Source organism: Bubalus bubalis, chromosome 6 (assembly GCF_019923935.1).
Source record: "Bubalus bubalis isolate 160015118507 breed Murrah chromosome 6, NDDB_SH_1, whole genome shotgun sequence".
NCBI classification, from domain to species: Eukaryota; Metazoa; Chordata; class Mammalia; order Artiodactyla; family Bovidae; genus Bubalus; species Bubalus bubalis.
In genome coordinates, this window is record NC_059162.1 from 29,634,160 (window position 1) to 29,646,393 (window position 12,234).

A 12,234-nucleotide genomic window follows, 5' to 3' on the forward strand; every position below is an offset into this window, starting at 1 on the left:
AATAACAGAAATGCACAAAGACTTTTTAAAATGATAGTCTGTCTAGCACTAATTTAAGAACAGGAGACATAAATTTTCACTATTCAAACTGTAAATGATTTCATGGTCATTTATAACCTGACTCAAATATGGGCTCCTTTATTAACCTACATTATTTTTGTCTTGTTAAATATACCTCTGCAGGGCACAGTCACATACTATCAATATGATTGGTAAATTACACAAGCTCTATCCCAAGCAAATATGCATCAATATTAAAAAGTTATTAAAAAAAAAACCAAAATAAAATCCACCCTAAAAGGTGATAATGACTGCAGAATGTCTCGGGGAGACTGGTATGAGCCTAAAGACCAAACTGACTATAGTCAGGGGAAAAGGGGAAGAGGGGTAACAAGGGGAAGAGACCACATACAAGAAGAGGAATCTCACAACTGGAAAATGTTTAAGTGGGTGAAAGGTTTTGTTCATTATCTTGATTCACTTTTTCCATTTCTGTTGTTCTAAAAAGTCATAGATTTATTATCAAGTAAAATAATGAAGCCTATGGATCAGTGGAGGGGCGGGGAAAATCAACTTTTTTCCTCTAAGTTCCTTTCATTCCCAGAATATAGGAAGAAGAGAAAGGATGAAGAAGAAATAAAGGAAATTTAGGCAACAATACACTTGGAAAAAGTAGCTCTCAGAACAGTGTCTTCGTTGAACAGAGGATGTAAACATGATAAGTAAAAGCTTAAAATGCCTTGAAATCAGAGGAACATTTTACAGGGTGGCTCAGATATTACTGTGAGAATGGCAGTCAATTAGTGGAGAAAGATTACGCTAATAAATGGTGATTTCTTTTAAAAAAAAAAGGCTACCGATTATCCACCCAATAGTTTGCTTCCATTCTTTTCTTGATCCTTTCATACATCAGCTGGAGTTGGAGTAGGGGGCCACCTGACAGTTTCCAGTTATAAGATGACTCTTGAGTGTACAGCCTAGAATGGATGCCAAAGACAAAGTTTGCTTGTTTTTTAAAATTTTTCACTGTGCTGGGTCTTCATTGCTGTGCGAGGGCTGCTCTCTAGTCGCGGTGCTTGGGCTTCTCATTGCGGTGGCTTCTCTAGGCTCTGGGTGGCTCTGGGCATGGGGGCTTTGGTAGTTGCAGCATGAGGTCTCAGTAGTTGTGGTGCAGGGGCTTAGTTCCCCCCCGCCAACCCCCCCGTCGTGTGGAATCTTCCCAGACTAGGAACTGAGCCTGTGTCCCTGGCATTGGCAGGTGGATTCCTAATCACTGGACCACCAGCGAAGTCCCAATAGTATTTTGATTATGTAAATATTGCAAGGGAAAAACTAACCCAAGGTGAGCCAGAAGTTTTGTGTGATTGAAAGGTGATTCAGTAAGCTTTCTGTTTAGGAAAAGAACCAAGCCCAAGATTCTGGGAACTTTCTGTGATCTGGTGGTCGAGGAGGTGTTCAAAGAGAAAGTTACCTAGGAATGAGATAGTCAAGGTGGAAGGGTATATCTAAATAAAAGCACTGTGACCAAAATAAAGAGAAGTTTGGGGCTTCATTGGTGGTCTAGAGGTTGAGAATCTGCCTGCCAATGCAGGGAACACGGATTCGATCCCTGGTCTGGGAAGATACCATGTGCCTCTGGGCAACTAAGCCTATGCGCCACAACTACTGAAGCCCACATGCCCCAGAGCCTGTACTCAACAACAGAAGCCACTGCAATGAGAAGCCCATGCACCACAACAAAGATTAGCCCCTGTTCACTACAATCGGAGAAAGCCCACTCTGAGAAAGCCCAGCAACGAAGACCTAGCACAGCCAAAAATAAATCAATCATCTGAAAAAAAAAAAAAAAAGACAACACTCTGAGGATGAGAATCCCCCATGGGCAGCTGTAGACACAAATATTCTATAAGGGCAAGCAGAATCATTTTCTAGTGATGTAGATGGGATATCCTACAGAAGAGAAAGGGGAAAGTGCCAAGGACTCAAGACAAAACAGCTTGTGGTGGTGGTGCTTAGGGAGGGTGAGAGGTGGGAAGCAGGTAACAGACCAAGGGCTACTCACCAGTGATGGCACTGAAGATTCATGCACATACAGGGAACTATATTCAATATCCTTTGATAAACCACAATGGAAAAGAATATGAAAAAGTATGTATGTATAACTGAATCACTTTGCTGTACAGTAGAAATTAATACATTATAAATCAACTATACTTCAATAAAACAATTTTTTAAAATGTCTACATGGACCTCCAGATGGAATTTCTCCTATTTATGAACCACTCCAAGAATGCAGAGGGAACTGTCCCCTTAGGAGTGGACTTGAGATAAGAGAACCCAGATCTAAATCCCTTTTCTTGAACAACCAGACTCACTTATCTTCTATTTCCTACCACAAAGGGCAGTCTGGGTCACGTGTAAGAGATGGTTGCCTGAGGCCAGTCAGGCAGATTTTCTTCCCTAAGGGGACTTAAATCACTGTCAGTCTCCTTGTGGAAAAGTACAAGTTTCCCCACAGATCATGAAGCAAATAACTAATTGATCTCTAGGGAACTGTCTTCCTCCCAGTAACTTGAAGCTTAATTGCAAGATCTTCGAAGATCAATGGGGTCATCCTTAGATTCTAAAAATAAATTGGCTTCTTAAAGATACATGTATTGCGGCATTTTTTGTATGAGAGTGTTGAGAAATTAAATAATACAACTGCCAATCTCTATTATAAGCCAGAAAATTTGATTTAGAATAGTATGGAATCTTACCATTGTTAATACACAGACATGCCACCGACAACTACATTTCTCAAAGCCCTTCGCTTCTCACCCTCCCCCCACCATCTGAATTCATATAGATCCCGCTTCGAGGAATACGTGTGACACAGCATGTGCCAAAAGTGGACAAGTGTCCTCCTTGCTAGAAGATAACTCCCATCTGGGGGCCCCTGCACTGAAGACTACCTTATCTCTCCCAGCCACCTTTGCATAGTACAGAAGTGAGACAGCTAGAGGCTTCCAGATGAAGTCTAAACGTTGCCCACATAGCTTAGTAAATATTTATTAAGTATGCAAGATGATTTTCCACGTGTTGACATCTACCATTCTAATCACATCCTTTGAACTTAATGAGTCTTCGTGGTATTTTTCAATTTTATTTATTTTTGGCTGTGCTGGGTCTTACTGCTGCCTGTGGGCTTTTCTCTAGTTGCAGAGTCGGGGCTACCCTCTAGCTGTGTGCAGGCTTCTCACTGCAGTGGCTTCTCTTGTTGTGCAGCACGGGCTCAAGGGTCCACGGGCTTCGATAGTTGCAGCACACGGGCTCAGGTGTTGGGGCTCCTGGGCTCTAGAGCACAGGCTCTATAGTTGCTTAGCTGCTCTGTGGTGTGTGGGATCTTCCTGCAGCAGGGATCAAACCCGTATCTCCTGCATTGGCAGGTGGATTCTTTACCCCTGAGCCACCAGGGAAGCCCTTTCATAGTATTTTACTGCTATCCTCGTCTGCAGAAAAGGTAGTACAGAAACTTTCTGGAGGGCAACTAGGCACCATTTGCATCAAGAACTTAAAACTGTTGGGATTAGCAGATGCAAACTACTACACAGAGAATGGATAAACAACAAGGTCCTACTGTACAGCACTGGGAACTACACTCAATATCCTGTAATAAACCATAATGGGAAAGAAGATGAAAAAGAATGTATATGTATACTTCTCCATTATATGTATATATATGTGTATATATATATATGTATAACTGAATCACTGCTGTACAGCAGAAGTTAACACAGCATTGGAAATCAACTACACTTCAATAAACTAAATTAAAAAACCTTAAAACTGTTATCCCACTTCCAGCAATTTACTCCAAGAAAATAAACACAAATGCCATGATATAGGCATAAGGATATTCATTGCAATATGTATAATTGTGAAAAAAAGAGCACACAAAATGATAAATAAAACAAATAGTTTAATTAAGATATACCCATAATAGGGTATTATAAAACTATTAAAATGACATTTTGTATGAAGAAGTGCTTAAGATATTAATAAAGTGAAATGCAGGATATAAAACTATATATGGTATTACCCCAATTTGGAAAAAATTATACATTTAATATATTTGCACACACAGAAAAAGACTAGAAGACAGTTGATCCACATGGAAGAAGTTTGATTTTTTTCTTCTCTATAGTTTATGACTTCCAAAGTTTATCAGAGAATAATTTTTTTTTTAAGAACCAGAGGCTAAGACAACCAATATCTGAAATACCCATCATGTGGAAGGCACTGACCTAGGAATCTGACCAATTATCTAAGCTCCAGCAGTCAGGAGAGGTCAGGTAGCCCAGTGGTCAAGAACCCACCTGTCAGTGCAGGGGACACAAGAGATGTGGGTTCGATCCCTGGGTCAGGAATTTCCCCTGGAGACGGAAATGGCAACACACTCCAGTATTCTTGTCTGGGAAATCCCATGGACAGGTGCTGCAGTCTATGGGGTTGCAAAGAGTCAGACACGACTGAGCACACACACACAAGCATCTCAATGCCTGGTTTACAGATGAGAAACAGGCTCCATTATGGAAGCCTGGCATCTCTATTTGCCCAGGTGCCTTGGACTCATGCTCAGGACAGTGCCACATCCCCTGCTGCCCCACATGCCTCACCAGTATGGTTCCTACTAGGCCCACGGGAGGGTTGCAGTGAAGGTCACGGACAAAACAGAACTGTGTACAGCTTGCCCTAAAGAAAGGCCTTATTTTGCGTTCTAAACTCTTCATATCTTCCTCCAGAAGTAGACAATTTCCTCCCCGCTGGAAAAGAAACACAGGCCTCTTCACTGGGAAGGTTTGAGCTCCACTGAGAAACAGTTTTTATCCATTTGTCCAGCTCCACATGCCTGCGCCCTCTGAGACCATGGTATCTGCTGTCTTGCTTATTGGTTTGGCATTGTCAGGCTGTGAGCAGAAGGACAGGGCAGAACGTCACACCCCTACCCCTTCCACCAGCTGGCTTCTTGGTCTCTGCCCTGGATACTAAAACCAACAGGCTGTGTCCTCTGGCTCTCAACCTGAGGAGAGGGACAGCAAATATCCCAGCTATGTGACCAATCAGGATTACCTGGCAGCATATTTGATCTTCTGTAACCTTATTCTGCCAAACAGTCGGGGCCTCCAGGCGGCTGGGAGGCCCATTCTAACCCTCAGCCTAATTGTCGGCTGAGTTCCAGGTACTGCCTTGGTGAGGGGCGTCCAGTCCCCCCGGCTCTCTTCTAGGTTAGGTCCCCAGGGACACTAACTGCAAACTCTCATGGAGGAGAGGTGGAATTTTTCTCTACTTTTCTAAGGACGTTCATCACTTCCTATTCCCTCCCTGAGGCAGAGACAGGAAGTGACTTAGATGGGGTCAGTGACATTCAGGACTGGAGCATGCTGCCTGGGTCACACCACAGTTCCTGAATTAAAGAACAGAACTACCTAGGGGCTTTTATCTAGGAAGAGACAGAAGGGGACATGGGGAATGACACATGACATGCAAAACAGGGGGAATAAACTGGTCCTTTCTGAAAAGACCCTTCATCTCTCTCTGCAGTCACAAAATGGGAATACATGTTCAAAAAGGTTACAGAAATACTGGGTTAAACAAAGTTCAAAAGTTCCTATAGGACTTCTCAGAACCTTTAAATGCTCACAAATACTGTAAAGGTATTATAATGGAAAGGGTTTCTTAAACCCCAGTCAGTTAGAGAACTAAGGATTCCATAAGCACCAGGAGTCCAATGAACACACTGGAAGTGTGTTACAGGGTGGGCCTGTAACACAGAAAAGGCCCCGGATAAGCCATCTGCCACTATCTTCAAAAGTACAGTAGGGCTGTGGCCTGCCATTTGTTAGCGGTGGAAATACAAAGAATGCTAACTTTGAAAATAAACAGCTCTTGATGCATTAAAAAAAAAAGTGCAGCTCCCCCCCCCCCAAAAAAAAAGAAAAAAAGGTGCAGAGTTGGATCAAACAAGGTTGTCATTTTGTACTCTCCAGTCTGTACTCAGGAGTTTATGGTATTTTTCCACTTGCTGGTCGAAGACCCTGGAAGAAAATCCTGTCTGGATAAAGTCCACTGGAGTCAGAAGGTATTTGAGTGCCAGGCCCCTGAACTCAGGAGCCAGAAGAGGGGCAGCCTCACTGCTGGGAGACAGGCGAGAATCCTGGCCCATCCAGGCTCTCTGGTTCTCTGTGGCTGCTGATGCCACACTGTCTCCCATGCGTACCAAGTAGGGCCCTACACCCATTTCCTCCCCAGTTTCCAGAGAAAGAAATTTCTCATTTGTAGACCTTAAGTGCAGCGGAAAACCCGAAGGAGTAGTTACTACAGTTACCATCTTCTGGGACTCAGAGGAAGGGACTGCCCCCTCCCCTTCTCGGCTGCAGACATCTGGGAACGCCTGCTTCTTGACTTGCAAAGGATGGTGGGAGGGCTGCTTCTCAAGCTCCCCAGCCAGGTTCTCATTCTTGGTCTTCTTTGAGTCCCTGTCAGCTTGAGAGTGATCAGCATCTTCCTCAAGGGATTCAAACACGACACCCTGGGTTCTCAGTCTCTTGAGCTTCCTTTCTAAAAACAGCCAGAGAAAACTTGGATTTCTGGAGGAGGAACTCATGTATTGCTGTACAGAGTCTGGAATCAGGGGCACAGAGAGCCTGGGGCTCAAACTGTCCTGAAAGTAGTCCCTACAGGGTTGTCGCCGGACAATGGGCACCACCTGGCAAGGCTTTAGTGCCGCAACAAAGACACGGAGCTCCGAGTAGGAGGAATGGTCAGAGTAAGGGATGACGTGGATATTCGGGTGGGAGCGGTAGATCTTCCGGCTGGTGGGGAGGATGGCAATGGTAGGGTGGGTCTGGTTCCAACGCAGCATGGCGGAATGGCAGATCTCCATGTGGTCCACAGCATGGATGCGGCCAGCCTTCTCCTCCACTGTGAACACATCTGCCAGGCCCAGCAGCTGTACCAACTCCAGGCGCCGAGGACTCAGTACCACCCAGGTCTGAAACTCTAGGGCCAGCCGCTCCAGCAGTGACTCTTTTCCCAGACTGTACAGTCCTGAATAATGTTAAAGAGATTGGGGAAACTAACAAAGGAAGACAATGAAGCTATGTTACTGTAGTTGTTCAGTTGCTAAATCATGTCCAACTCTTTTGTGACACCTCATGGACTGTAGCCTGCCAGGCTCCTCTGTCCATGGGATTTCCCAAGCAAGAATCCTGGAGTGGGTAGCCATTTCTTCCTCCAGGGGATCTTCCTGACACAGGGACTGAACCCGCGTCTCCTGCACTGGCAGGTGGATTCTTTACCACTGAGCCACCAGAGAAGCCACAATGAAGCTATGTGCTTAGTCACTCAGTCGTGTCGGACTCTTTGCGACCCAGAGGACTGTAGTCCACCAGGCTCCTCTGTCCGTGGAGGATTCTCCAGGCAAGAATACTGGAGCGTGGGTTGCCATGCCCTCCTTAATGAAGCTATGGGGGAATCCTAATAAGTCAACCAAGCGTTTAATAAAAATACCCAAAGTTAATGGGACTATCCCCTGTTTGTATATCAGGAAGGAGGTGCATGTGAGCTAGGTTTATGGAGGATGGGGCTCCCCAGGTGGCTCAGTGGTAAAGAGTCCACCTGCCAATCTAGGAGATGCAGGCAGTTGGGACAATCCCCTGGAGGGGGAAATGGCAGTCCACTCCACTATTCCTGCCTGGAGAATCCCATGGACAGAGGAGCCTGGCGGGCTACAGTCCATGGAGTCACAGGGGGTGGGATGGGACTGAGCACAGATGGAGGATGGGGTAGGGAGAAAGTGAACACAGAATCCACTCATTCATTCAGTTCAGCAAAAGAGCGCACCCACCAAGTGTTTAGCACTGTGAAAACAACATCTCAGCCCTCAGGGTGTGTCATCCACACGAGGACCCAGAAAAAATGCATGTTAGAGACATGCACACAGTATTATGGGGCACAGAGAAGTATCTAGCAGTTGATGGAGTTAGGGAAAACTTCCTGAAAACACTTAGCTGAGTCCTAAATGATGGGTCCAAGTTAATCTGACAAGGGAAGGGGATGGCAGAGAACATTTTAAGAGAGGTCATTTCGGTGTTTCTAAGGTAGAAAGAAATGGGTAAGAAAGGACACTAGAGAGGTGAGCGAGGGCCATATAATAGGGGGCTTTGCATCTACTGCTAGGGAGCTTGGATTTGATTCTGTTAAGTGAAGGTGAGTCACGGAGGAGTTGGAAGCAGGAAAATGGCTAATTCAAATCACAGGATCAGAGCAGGGTTTTAGAAAAAAAAAAGTGGCAGCAATGTTATTTGAAGGCCTGGACAAGACTATATTGAAAGCAGAAGTACCAGTTAGAAGGTCCAAATAGTACTTAGAGAGAAAGAAATGGAGGCCTGAATTTGGATAATGCTTATGGTAACAGATACAGGAGATGCTATTTAAACAGTTGTTCACAGACCTTTTCTGAAGGTGTATTTCAAGTCAACAGTCAGACTGTGACCTCCTTTAAAGAACCTGTATTTCCTTTATATCTACTTTATTCCTCATCATGGTTCAAAATCTCACTCTTTGGGCACAAATGTAGCTGATTTCTCTCTCCCTATCCCCCCCACCTTTTTAAAAAAAAACCTATTCTAGGCCCTTTACTACTAGACTTTAAACCCTCATATTTTATTCATTTTTCTATTCCCACTGCCTATCAGAATATTTGACACATTGTACGGGCTTATTGTATATCTGAAAAATTAATCAAGCCCTTTTGCAGTACCCTCCTAGCCAGCTATGCTCCTCTAGGAAAATTCTGTGTTAAAAACTCCAATAAGACTTAAGACTGGTATTTCTTCATGAAGTCAAGCAATTCTGAAAGAGCATATCTCTCCATCAATTTGGTGTCACTCTGGAAGATATACAATTTGTTTTCAATGCCTCTGTTTAAGCCTATTTTGAAACTCCTTTCAGAGTTGGGGCATATCCTTTTAATATTCACTACGGTGGCAAATCTTCCTTTTGTGGATTTATTACAATTTTGGAAACAATCAAAAAAGTCATTTGGCTTCCCTGGTGGTCCAGTGCCTAAGACTCCATGCTCCCAATGCAGGGGGCCTGGGTTCAATCCCTAGTCAGGGAACTAGATCCCACATGCCACAGCTAAGACCCATCATAGCTAAATAAAAATTTTTTTAAAGGTATTTGGAATTAAATCTATTTTAAAAAATAAAAACCGGTTTTCATAAACTATCCCAAAAGGCAATTCCAGCTGCAATTTCAATGTATCTAATTACAAGCTTAACACTCACTTGAGTATCTACATTCTGATAATCTGCATTCACTTTCTAATAAATATTTATCAAATTCCTCTATCAGGCATTAATCTAGGCATCTGGCATATATCCGTAAGTGAAACAAAGAGCCTGTTTATTGTGAAATTTCCATTCTAGCAGGGGGAGACAGATAAGAACTAAATACAATAAATACATGAAGTCTGGAATACATTATAAAGTGATTACTGCAATAGTGTCCCTCTCCTACTTAAAACCCTTCAATAGCTTTTTGACCTAAGAGCAATGGTTGCATTTAGGATCAAGTTCAAAATGGCTTACAGGCACTTCAGCCCCTCTTGCCTTTCCAGCCTCCTCAACCGCTATGCGCCTGTCACATGGCTTCTTCTCTGTTCCACAAACACATAAGACTTCTTCCCACCTCCAACCATGCTCTCAAGGAATAAATGTGTGTGTGGCAGAAGCGGGGATAGGCAACCAACAATAAGCAACAGTACAGGAAAACATGAAGTCTGTGGGAAGTTGAGTGCCACGAAAAAATGAAAAAGTTGAATTGGCTTAGGGGATCTGGGGTTGGGAATATGGGAGCAGAGATGTACTTTTAAATAATAAGGTCAGGGTAGATTTCATGGAGAAAAGGAGATCTGCACAAAGACATGAAAGATGTAAGAACCCCCAAAGAACCTGGATTCACTAGTTCCATAGTGAGAGAAAAAGGAAAACCCTCACCAATTTTTATGTTATGTTGTGGGTGCTTTCGAATGAGCTCAACAATCTGGCGGGCAGCTTCTTCTTGGGAAGGAAGAACTAGGTCTGGGTTGCAATTGGTATTGTCTAGGTATAAGGTATGAATCTGTTTCCCCAGTCTCAGGGCTGGCTCCTTCAGCATGGATGGTGTATACCGAAAATCACCTGGGAAAAAAATATGAGAGGCATAGTCAGAGACAAAAGCATAGAAAACAAGCCTCTCCCAATTCCAACAGCAGATGGGCATTTGCCTATTGGCATCTTGGAAAAAACTAGAGTCTAGCAGTGATCTAATGTAGCAGAGTTTCTTTGTGGAAATGTCTCCATCGTGCTCCTGCATTTTCATTACTCTTTGCAAAGTCTGTACCCTTAAAGAATGAAAAATCAATTGAGAAAGGGTCATTGCGCTCATGTGACATGAAGCTAGGAGGCCTCCAGGCTTCTACTATGAATCAAGGCTACTCAAGAAAAGCAATGTTGGGAATTTCCTGGCAGTCCAGTTGTTCGGATTCAGTGCTTTCATTGCTGGCAGGACTGGTTCAATCCCAGGTTGGGGAACTATAATCTTGAAAACCACGGGGCTTGGTCAAAAAAAAAAGTGTCTAGGCTGGGAAAGTGGGAAGGACCCCTCTGGAAGCCGACCTGTGTAGAGGATGGTTCCAAAGTATCCTTCAAAGAGAAACATGACAGAGCCAGGGCAGTGATTGGCATCCAAGAGGGTGACGGTCATGGTCTCTCGCCCAACTTCATCTAGAGGCAGGACATGGCTCTCACCAACCTCCAGGGCTCGGATCCACTGCTTAGATACCTAAAGAAACAGCAGGTCATCCCAGGAAACACAGACGCCTCTCCCTGGTACCTCCCTGGATCAGAAGCTGTGATAGGGATCACAGTCCTCTTTTCCTTCTCCCTCTCTCTACCCCATCCTTCCTACAAGGCTAAATTAACAGTCCAGAAAGCAAGTCTACTCAACCATTCCTCAACTTTCCAAATAATAATCCCTTGGAGTGCTGTGCTTAGTCACTTAGTCGTGGCCAACTCTTTGCCACCCCATGGACTGCAGCCCACTAGATTCCTCTGTCCATGCAATTCTCCAGGCAAGAATACTGGAGGGTGTTACCACGCCCTTCTCCAGGGGATTTTCCCGACCCCGGGATCGGACCCAGGTCTCCCGAATTGCAGGCGGATTCTTTACCGTCTGAGCCACCAGGGAAGCCCTTGGGGGGGTACCTGTGAAAAAAATTCCAGCCCGATTTCCAGGACCTGCATCAGCTATGTCTACTGATTCAAATGCGGGAGGAGGGAGGCACTGGAGAATCTATTTACTCAGAACATTAGATGAATTCTTAGGAGCCAAGTTTGGAAAACACTGGCCTAGCTTACGTGAAGAAGTAGGAACAGTTTCCTTGAAAGGCCTAGAAGTCCTCCCCAGTTTTATCGCTGAGACATCCCAAGCCGGCCAGTTGGAAACCACTCTTGTTCTGGGTTTAATATATGCCTTTCTGGGTTCCCCAAAACTGTCGCTTTTGTAAAAATCAGTTCTCCTGGCCACAACTCTATGACTCCAAGACTGACAGATCGGAAGGCCCCACCCAGAGGCCGACTCCAGCCCCCCATACCTGTAGGTGACGGTGCAAGAGGTAAGCCGTGATTGGGGAGCAGTAGAGGGGCCGGGTCCAGGTGCTAGTCAGACCCACCGTGTGGTCCGAGTGCATGTGGGTCAAGAAGAAGAGTCGGGCGGAGCCAGCCCGGCGCAGGCTCCAAAAATCCACAGCGATGGGCGTATGAGGGATCAAAACCCCGTTCATGGTGGCGGGGTTCGAGTCACCAGTGGGTTCTTCATGGGAACAGAGTTCCTGTGTGAGGCTCCTACCATGCCGCCCTGAAAAAAAACATGCTCGGGCATGAACAGGGCTAGAGACCGTAAGGAAAAGCCAGCCCAGTGAGGGAATGAATGGCCAGACTGGGCAGAAAGAAGGAAGTGACCTTGCTGGTAGGAGTTTGGGTGGAATCTCAAACCGCAGAAGGCGCCCAACCAAGCGCCACTCCCCCGAACGCGCAGGACCAAGGGCTGAAGCCGGGCACTCAAAGAGCGCGCTGCTGGGCGGAGACAGGCCGAAGTAGCCAACTTCCGATTGCCCGCAGCAGCTCCACCAGAGGGAGCCGCGCGGCA

The 12,234-nt window shown here is 45.1% G+C and overlaps 1 protein-coding gene across 1 annotated transcript; it reads right to left on the reverse strand.

The window, feature by feature from the left end:
- Window positions 1-3,941: 3,941 nt before the first annotated feature.
- Window positions 3,942-12,195, reverse strand: DCLRE1B (DNA cross-link repair 1B). Its single transcript, XM_025289448.2, has 5 exons — window positions 12,048-12,195; window positions 11,681-11,943; window positions 10,704-10,869; window positions 10,044-10,226; window positions 3,942-7,089 (listed from the first exon to the last, which is right to left on the reverse strand). Exons 2-5 carry the CDS (start codon window positions 11,867-11,869, stop codon window positions 5,999-6,001), a joined length of 1,629 nt encoding a protein of 542 aa, XP_025145233.1. The 5' UTR covers window positions 11,870-11,943; window positions 12,048-12,195; the 3' UTR covers window positions 3,942-5,998.
- Window positions 12,196-12,234: the final 39 nt, after the last annotated feature.

What these genes read in the sequence shown, in the direction of transcription:
- DCLRE1B (XM_025289448.2), bottom strand. Translation starts at nt 11,869, where the DNA reads ATGAACGGGGTTTTGATCCCTCATACGCCCATCGCTGTGGATTTTTGG. An exon ending in TCTTGCACCGTCACCTACAG is followed by an intron (nt 10,870 to 11,680) that starts GTATGGGGGGCT and finishes CTGTTTCTTTAG; the next exon opens with GTATCTAAGCAGTGGATCCG. An exon ending in ACAACATAACATAAAAATTG is followed by an intron (nt 7,090 to 10,043) that starts GTGAGGGTTTTC and finishes AACATTATTCAG; the next exon opens with GACTGTACAGTCTGGGAAAA.